Source organism: Pipra filicauda, unplaced genomic scaffold, assembly GCF_003945595.2.
Source record: "Pipra filicauda isolate LSUMZ 115617 unplaced genomic scaffold, ASM394559v2 scaffold26_size5592650_pilon, whole genome shotgun sequence".
NCBI classification, from domain to species: Eukaryota; Metazoa; Chordata; class Aves; order Passeriformes; family Pipridae; genus Pipra; species Pipra filicauda.
Genome location: NW_024104387.1, coordinates 3,036,566 through 3,046,251, shown reverse-complemented (window position 1 = coordinate 3,046,251; position 9,686 = coordinate 3,036,566). Strand labels below are relative to the sequence as shown.

Genomic DNA, 9,686 nt, shown 5'->3' with positions numbered 1-9,686 from the left:
AATGTCTTTTCATGTTCAGTTTGAGACAAGCTGACACAGGGAAACACGCCATCTCCTGTTTGTTCCACAACTATTTTACAGTTTTTTAGGCATTTTAAGGTCCTCTCACTTCAACAGTTTCCAAGAGCACCACATCTCTGTACAGCAAGTAAACACTCACTCTGATAAGTGGTCAGACACCTGATGGCATCTTGATATGACACAAGTATTTTAATTGCTGTTTGTTCAGATTAAAATAAAAACAAACCCACAGCAGAGTCCAAGAAAGTGATTTATTTCCACTTGTCCTTATGAGTTAAAGACAGTATCTTTTCTTTAAAAAACAGTATCATGTACTATTTAGAAAATGATTACACCTTTCTTGTCCAAGCAGTTACACCCAAGTATGACCTCCTGTCTACCTTTTAAGGATGGGTGGGTTGGTGTCTTTAAGAGCAATCTTCAGAATGTAGCTTCAGAAAATGTATACAGGTGAGGATAAAGTTACCAGCAAATGGATAAATGTTCCTGTATTGTTATACATTAACACAGAGGAACTCATCCACCAACTAGTGCTCCATTGGCTCCTCAGCCTTTTCCACAGTTTCTTCTACAGGCGGAACCGGCTAAAAGAGAGAAAAAACAAATATTTTAGGAAGGCAGAAGACAACACTTGACAAACCAGCTTTATCCTGATTTGAGCATCACAAGTGCCAAATGCTGCTCATGTCAGCAAACAGCTTAAAAAGCAGTGTTACCCAAATTAAGCATGAGCAGGACAGAGTTGGTAATTAGGAGACTATGGAGGCATCATGTGAAAGGCATGAGAAACATAAGCAGCCACTTCTGTTGCAAAACAGGGAAAACTTGTACTTCATCAAAGTTGAGGAAAGAAGATGACATTGGAACAGCCTGGCATAAATTCAGCATAAACTGATTTAAAAAGCCTCCAAGTTTCCAGCTGAGATTATACAGTGTTCATATGGTAACTTCAAATTTTAAAAACTGCCTTTCTAAAACTCCACTAGAGTAGTAGAGTTAAATTTATTTTAAATATAATAGATCATATCTAAACGTCATCCTTCAACAAAGCCTATTCATTTATATCCAAGGCACACACCTTTCTCTGTGGTCTCTCCTCAAGACCTTCCAGGAATGGCGCTACGTCGTCATCGTCATAGATGGTAAACTCCATGTCTTTGCCCACAATTCCAATGGAAACATTCTGTCAAACAAAGTTTTGAAAGCAGGGAGAAGTGTTTTTCTGCAATTAACCTTTTTTGTAAGCTTTCATTTACAAAAGCTATCATGTTTCAAAATCGTGCAAGTAAAAAATCATTCAAGGGTTTCAACTTCTTTCATTTAGTTTTCCTTTGAATACACACAATTTCTCAAAACCCCTTATTTTAATCTCATTTTGCATTTTCAATAGTTTAAGAGTTCTAAAAAACAAGGTGATGGAAAAGGGCCACAAGCAGAACACCAACTAATGGATATCCTTAGAATTGTCTCGTTCAACAGTTCCTCAATTCACTGTCAGAAATTTGTACACCTTTCTGATGCTGGATACTCAATCGACTGTTGGTGCACTACCTTTCCTCACCTCCCAGTGAATGACTGACTGTGTTCACAAAGCAGGGCTGTGATTCTAGTTGCATGCAATGTTTATTAACACTGATCAAAGCTTAAAATAGAATGAAGCATCCAGAGAAATAATGTCTTATTTAGTGAAAGCATCATTTTTGTTAAGAAACTTAAATCTGAGATAATTAAGAAACGGTAGATAATATAATCTCCATTTAATGTCACTAGTTTATCTACCACTATTCAGCTTTCAAGTTTCAGTGCTTTGTCAGACAAACTTCACAAGAATTTTGTCACAGTAATTTCTAGTAACAATGGCAGTAAAATTCCTTAAGAAAACCTAAAACCTAGAACTTACCTTGGTGGTCAGATCCTGTTCAGCAGGAAGAGTCTCTCTCAGAGCACGCAGTCCATGTTTAACTAGCTCATTTAGATTGCCTTAAAATGGAATCAGAAAGACAGTTATGGACTATATGGTATTATCTCTGGACATTCATTTCACCTTCTTCCTATTCTTATTTGAGAACTACAAAATCAGCTGGGCTAACTTGTCTTCCAAAGCTCCTCTCCCTTGTGGTACTGAGCACAGAGGTGGTTATAATAGCATTCCTTGAGAAACCATCCCTCCCCTATATTTGAGGTCAAGTGCATCTGGTTTTGACACTTGCCTTGCCTCCAGTGCCTCCACTGCATTGATATTCCAGCTTTGATTTTTTTTCCCCCAAGAAGCTACTCAATAGGCTCCTCCTCATCATTCCATACAAAAATAAATTCAACACTTTAAATGCACCACCTAAATACTTGCACTGACATACACTGCTATGGAAAGAATTACACTTCCCCTGAGTTAAACAGGTCAGAGGCCTTTCACTTTTTTCCCTGCCTTCCTGAGCACAGCTTCTCTTTTCACTAGATGCAATAAAAGCATCCACGTGTTAACCATGAAAATCTGTAACATTCTCACGCAGATCTACTGTTATGCCGGACTTGTCTCCCAAAATTTATCTTCATCTCACTAAATGCAAAAGAATGGAGCAGTAGCAGAAAATAAACTGCAGAGCTGATGGAAGCCATTAGCTAGAGAGGGTTCCACTACTCACAGTCAGTGAACTCAGTCATGTGCCTCTCCAAGTAAGTCCGTGCCGATTGTGAACGAGCACCAATGGACATTGCTTTGCAGTCAAAATAGTTTGCAGAGGGACAAGTCTGGAAGATGTGAGGGCCCATATCCTACAAAGAGAGAGAAAAAACCCAACAGAATGTGAAACAAATGTATAAATTCATACCAAGTCTGCTGCTTGAACATGAGATTTTCTGAAAGAGTTTTGCTTCAGGTATATCGCACAGCCTGCATGTACGCACAGAAACATATTTTATATTGCTGATCATATCGCTGTTCTTATACAATTCCTTCAAAACTTATTCTAAAAAACCCCCCACCAATAAATAAAAAAAACCAAAACCAACTCTTTCTCCATACTTCGTTCATTAAGATGGAGCTTTTATGCGGACAGGATGGCTGGCACAAAAAACATTTCTTTCTCTCTTCTATACTGTGCTTATGTATATAAGCTCCCTACTTCATGGCTTGCAGCAGGTTTTTTAAACACATTCTGTCTTATCTGCACAAAAGTAAAAACTGACTGTAGACTAAACCATGCCATTCAAAATTTCAAGAATCTTGAGGGCAGAGATCCTGCGTGTGCAAACTCTTGCTGCTGAACAAGTAAGAGAGAGGCCAGTGATGATTTCCACATCCATTTTTTAATAGAAAGTGTTCAGAATAATAGTTTGTAAACATCCCAAATCAACAGCAAAACATTTACAGAAAAAAAACCTGATTTTTGCAGTATCTCATACTGCATCTTAAAATACCTAATAAGTGTAGGTATTAATTAACACTTCTAAAAGCTATGTTTTAGGCTAAGATACAGAAAATTACTTCCTTATTCCGAGAATTTTCATGAGTTTGCCTCTTCCGTCTTTCCCTCTTAACATCTACTTGTTGTACAAAGTTTCACTAATCACATTTTCTTGCAGCTCACTGGGGACCAGAGCAGCTTACTCACATCGTAGCCTGCGATGAGCAGTCCCACACCATACGGCCTCCTGCCGTAACGCTGCGTCGGGATCTGGGTTTCTGAAGTAAGCTAAGGAAACAGTCTCAAAATTACACGTTCATTACCCAGAACATTTTCCTAAGACAAACAGAGATGCACCAAAGTGCCTCCTTATGGGATATTCTCTGAATGAATACATGAGCAGTGTGAATGAAGAAAAATTTTCCAATCAGATTTTCCAACTTGAGTTTTAAGCTGTGACATATGAAAATCACTTCATGAACAAGTAAAAAGCTACAAAAGTATTGCAAGTGTAAAAAAAAGGATACTGCTTCCAATTAGTGACACTAGGCGAGAAACTGGAAGAGGTCTATCAAACACAAACCTAGAATCCAAACACTCCTGACGCATGAAATTGCTAGAAAGCAAAAAATAAAAAAAAACAAAAAAATTAAACCAATGCATAGATCAAAGACACAATGAAGTTTTGTCTTAATACTTGTCTGTTAAGGTAAACATTTTTGTTTCAGCTCTGCTTGTTGAGAAAAAGGGTCAAGGGCTTTACATAATTTCATTTCACCATGACCTATAATTGTTATTTAGAAAGTTGACCACAGGTTTGAAAAGAGTATAAAAGTATTTCAGCCAGACAAATGCAAAGAAGGTAGAAGTTCACGCAGACAACAGATGGAAAAGAGCCACAGTCAAATGGTAACATTGCTTTGTAACATTACAGCAATTAAAATTTATTTTAGAAAGTCTTCCTACCCCTTCTTTGTCCTTTCAAACCGAGGAACACTCCTCCTTCCGTGTACATTTACCTCACCTGATCAAACTCTGTGGCCAGCAGGTAAAAGCAAGCCCCTCTGAAGCCCACACATACAGCACTCTGTGTGTTCAGTAACTTTTTAAAGTGTGTGTACACAGAAGCAGCTGCCAGAGGGAAAGAAATGATGCACTTTCTCAGACTGCTTGGCAACCCCATCACGCTGAGGAAACCAGACAGGACTGTCTCACTAGCAATAAAACCAAGGAGCAAAATTTTGGGCCAAACAAATGAGATTTCTGCCAACCAGTTAAAAATCTGCCAGAATTTCACAGTGAGGTCTTTGGCATGGTACAACAAAGCAGCAGCTCAAGACTAATCCTTAGCCAAGCAGAAAATCTCATTTGCAATAGTCTGAATGAACTTTCACTCGTTATTGCAGAACTGTGTTATGTCAACAACCAGGATACTCACCACAAGAGTCTTGCATCGGCAGTAAGTCCCGCAATTGAGATACCAATATGGTTGTCAACGTACAGGATTTTTTTCTGATGAGCTGCCAGCTCAGACTGTGCTCTCTATGCATAAAAGGAGAAAGCTATGTGGCAAACTGAACACTCTGTCAAGCACTGTGGAGAAATCTGCTAACATTTATAGCAAGAACTGAATATGATCACAAAACAATGAAAAAAAAATTAAATTTATAAACTTGCAACAAAAGACAAGAAAAACCTAATTTCACTTCAGTAGGAACCTGTCAGAATGGAAGAAAAAACAGACACTCACTCAAGCTTTGGGAAAAGAAAGGAATATATTTACTACTTAATAACTAATGAAAAGAAAAAGAGGATACCATCTTTTAAAGGGAAAAAAAATCTTCCATTCATTTCCTTCACCAACTTGTGAAAATCTGCTTTGCATGAGTATTGAAAATATTTCAGTTCTATACCGGTACTCAAGCAAAAGGAAACTGGGATTGTATTTACATTACACATAGAAGTTCCGACTGCACAAAGCTAATCTGCCAACCCAAAACTTTTCTACGAACATTACTGTCCCAAGAACACAGTTTTGAAGTTACCTTGAGAGCTACCAGAACAGCGTGTGTTTTGGACTTCAGCCCCACCGTAGCTGAGCCTTGTTTCACGGCTTCCATGGCATATTCTATTTGATGAATTCGGCCCTACAAAAACAAATCAAAGGTGATCATTCTCAAGTTAATCCTCTGAATCAACTTTCAACGGGTTTGGACTCTCAGACCTTTGATTCCCCACCCCAACAGGGGCACTTTCTGCATCACAGTTTAAACCTACAGCCAACAGATCTCCACCATTATCTTCTGCAACGCCTCACCACTAACCCACAGAAACTGGGCCATCTCTAAGTCACTCACTACTGCACACAAAGGAACGGGAAAACTAAAAAGAAAGGGTGAATAACCTTGACACTAGAATCTTGACACTAATCTTGACATAAGAATCACGAGACTTTTGTCACTGTCTTTAGAGGAATCAGTATTTGACCCGATGTGATTCAAAGACAGAACTTCCAGCTGAAGTTGGACACTTAACTTTTAATCGAGTTTCCTGAAGAAACGAGTCTTACGCAATTGTTGTGTCTCACCATCCATTCCCCAATAACTTCTGAACAAGTTATTGGCCAACTGCAGTGAAGTCTGAAAGAGGAGTAGAGGTCTCAAAGGAAATCAAGTCCCCACAGTTCTGCAGAGGTGTCCAGACGCTTTGTAGGAAAATGTGACAATGTCCATTTAATGGCACCACTGAGGGCAAAGTGTCTCATTTTCTGCCCTCCAGCCCACGACAGACAGGGCAGAGCTGCCCTGCAAGCACAGCCCACAGCTGGATAATTTTGCCACATCTATTAAAAGTCTCAAGAGAATGCTATAGTTTTAAAAGTAATTTTTTAAGTAACAGATAAGATGAAAAACATTAAAACTAAAGTTTCTGATACAGAACCTGCCAGAGAAACACAATCATTAAGGATGAAAACAGTTCAAAGGCATCTACACCTATCATGCTATTGACTAAAAAAAACAGGCAAATATTCAATATTGTCCTCATATAGGATTGAAAACATGGAACACTCTCCATTGCAATGTAGGGAAAATAATACAAAAGTAGTACATGATGAAGATTTTCAGTAGCAGTACAAACCCACAAACTAACGATACACTAGCTTTATAGGAACAAAATCTGTTATTTGGATTCAAAATCTCTAGTTTTGCTAAATACAGAAATGAGTCATTTTCCAAGGCTCTGATTTTCCACAAGTATCCCTTCTTAAAATGTCCATACTGAGAGAAGAGGCAACATTAAACACCTGAGCTGACACTTGCTTTTAGAATTCCAGAATGTTTATTTTCAAGTCAACACAACCTATGTAAGTTTCAGAACACCGAGTGTACCTTTCTAGTAACAATACACAGTGGGGAACTGACTCAGAGGTAAGAAAATGTCAAATTCAAGTGCAAAGTCAATATAATCTTAACTACAGAGACAGCAAGAAGCCTCCCTGATAGTCCACAACACGGGAAACTAGGGACACACATCTGCATAGACTTCAGAATTGAAGTACAAACTGCAGCACAAAATGATATGGCATTTAGCCACTTTCAAGTTCTAGCTCTCAAGGTTATAAGCTTTACACGTGGAATTTATTCAACGTGAATGTTTGTGACCACTTCACTACAGAAAACGAAGATCTGTGAATTTGTACCACAAAAGTCAGTACCCCAGGTTCCATGCTCCAGATTACCCTGTGGACACAGGCATTCAAACAGGGGCTTACAAGGCAGTTAAAATTGTGCACAGAAAGAAAAACAGCTGCTTTATATCCCACTTGAAGAAGTGGTATATTCTCACTCAAGCACAAAATACCAACTCTTAACAATTTGATTTTTTTTTCCTGAACAATTTGAATGAAGTGATTAACGGAAAAAAAATTATTCCCAATTATAAACTAAATAGTTCCTTTCCAATATTATCCAATGGACAAAAGAGAGAATGACCTAGCAGTGGCCTAACAGTGGGAAGATTTAAGCTTACTTTCATGCTTTTGGTACCTCACTTACCAACTTCTTATTACAGATCTGTAAATGGATCATAGAACCATGGAATGGTTTGGGTTGGAAGGGACCTTTAAGGATCATCTAGTCCAACTCCCAAGGTGACAGCATCTATTTTGTACCTCACAGAAAGCAACTGCCTTAAGCACTTTGAGGTGAAAGGGCCCACTTCAGCACCACTCAGGTTTATACACCAGAAGTCCTGAGATGTGCCAGTGGCTTTCCAGACACCCACAGCCTACAAAGGGAGACTGGAGCAGCCTGCAGGAACTTCAGGCAGCTGACAACAACCTACACAGCCGTGATACTGCTGCTGTGAGGTGGCGAAAACCCAAGAAGCGAGTTAAAAACCCAGTGACAAAGCACATAAAGGCTTTACCTGCGGGCTCCACACGGTGACATCATTGTCATACTGGTTGCGAAACTGGAATGGAGAAAACAAAACTCATTAGTGCCACTAATGAGCGGGCAGGAGGAGCGTTCCTGAGGGGAGTCCTGGTTGTTTTCACAGAATCACAGCACCAATTAGTTTGGATAAGACCTCTGAGATCATTCAGTCAAATCTATGACCAAACACCACCGTGTCAACAAAGTACCACATCCAGTCTTCCCTTAAGCACCTCCAGGATCAGTAACTCCACCACCTCCCTGGGCAGCCCATTCCAACATCTAATCACCCTTCTGGCGAAAAAATTCTTCCTTCTGTTCAATTCCTTTTGCCAAATTGTTAGGGTTGGAAGGGACCTCTGGAGATCATCCAGACCAGCCTCCCCTGCCACGGCAGGCTCACCTAGAGCAGGTGATACAGGAACGTGTCCTGGTGGATTCTGAACGTCTCCAGAGAGGGAGATTCCATGACCTCCCTGGGCAGCCTATTCCAGTGCTCTGTCACCCTCAGCGCAGAGAAGTTCTTCCTTGTGGTGACGTGCAGCTTCTTGTGTTTTAGTTTACGGTTAGTGCTCCTCGCCCTGCCTCTGGGTACCACTGAAGAGTGTGGCACCATTCTCTTGGCACCGGCCTTTGAGATACTTGTGTGTATTGCTGACATCCCCTCTCAGCCTTCTCCAGACTGCACAGGCCCAGCTCCCGCAGTCCCTCCTCGTAGGAGAGGTGCTCCAGCCCCCTGCAGAGATATCCGCACGCATCCCCACAGGGCCCTTGCTGCAGCTGTCCCCGGACCGCAGCAGGCCCCGCTCTCCAGCCACACTCCTTTCCAGGCCCGGCCGCGCCCGCGGCCCCGCGTGGCCCGGGAACTGCTTACTCACTGCTCCTCCCGCCCGCCCTCCCGCCTCCCCCGCGCCGGCCCCGCAGCCCGGCCGAGGGGGTCCCTACCCCTCTCCCCACCCCGCTATCCCGCTATGCCGCTATCCCGCCCCACCGCGCCGTCCCTCACCATCCTCCCGCTTCTCCCGGCACCGGCGGCTCCTGGAAGCGACGGGGCAGCGGGGCGGGAGCGCGCAGGCAGCGCCAGCCGCTCCTCCGAGTCATCGATGGCGAGCGCATGCGCAGTGGCGCCCCGACCGGTGAGTTATGAAAGTGCTGCCGTGTGTTTCTTAATTAAATTTCTAAATGGGTCGTTTTGCCGTAAAGGATGAAGTGCTACAAGTGCTCGGCGAAAATTAGTTGTGTACTTTAGCTCTCGCTCTGGACGATGTGAAGTGTTTTTGGATAGTTGTAACTGGAAAGTGAGTTAAAAAGCACTACGGGAACCCCTCCGCGGGATCAAGAGAGCCAAGCATTAAGATAAAAGAGAATGAATTTAATACTGTACTGGTGTGTTTTTATTTCTTTAAAACAAGTGTCCAGCTGGTGAAGTCACAGTAAAGTCGAACTGGCATATCATTGGTAAAACTACTATATGTGTATATATATATAACTAGTTCTGTAGTAGTTTCATGTATATATAATTAGTTCTGTAGTAGTTTTATATATATACATATATATAATGTATGTATATAGTTATACACTATATAAATAGTGTATAACTAGTATAACTAGTAAATATATGTAAAACTATATACTAATTTATATACTATTTATATACTATTTACATATATATAACTAGTAATACACATATATATACACATATACAATATATACACTATATATATATATATAACTGGTATATATAACCTTTTGATTACTGCAGGCAAAATTCTCCTGTCAGTGGAGAATTTTCTCCTTTCTTTTCCCTGGAAAGGGCTACAGTGTT

General features: G+C 40.8%; 1 protein-coding gene across 1 annotated transcript; it reads right to left on the bottom strand.

Moving 5' to 3' along the window:
• Positions 1 to 258: 258 nt before the first annotated feature.
• Positions 259 to 8,950, bottom strand: PSMA1 (proteasome 20S subunit alpha 1). The gene is made up of 10 exons (XM_027737773.2): positions 8,868 to 8,950; positions 7,854 to 7,898; positions 5,471 to 5,572; positions 4,864 to 4,967; positions 3,953 to 4,041; positions 3,633 to 3,703; positions 2,664 to 2,793; positions 1,922 to 2,001; positions 1,100 to 1,204; positions 259 to 605 (listed from the first exon to the last, which is right to left on the bottom strand). The coding sequence occupies exons 1-10, from the start codon at positions 8,868 to 8,870 to the stop codon at positions 549 to 551; spliced, it is 786 nt and encodes a 261-aa protein (XP_027593574.1). The 5' UTR covers positions 8,871 to 8,950; the 3' UTR covers positions 259 to 548.
• Positions 8,951 to 9,686: the final 736 nt, after the last annotated feature.

Bases quoted from the DNA above. Each gene is read 5' to 3' on its own strand.
- PSMA1 (XM_027737773.2), bottom strand. The intron at 5,573-7,853 runs GTAAAGCCTTTA...TTGTTTTTGTAG, and splicing joins TCACCGTGTGGAGCCCGCAG to GGCCGAATTCATCAAATAGA. The intron at 3,704-3,952 runs GTATCCTTTTTT...AGCTTACTTCAG, and splicing joins AGTGTCACTAATTGGAAGCA to AAACCCAGATCCCGACGCAG.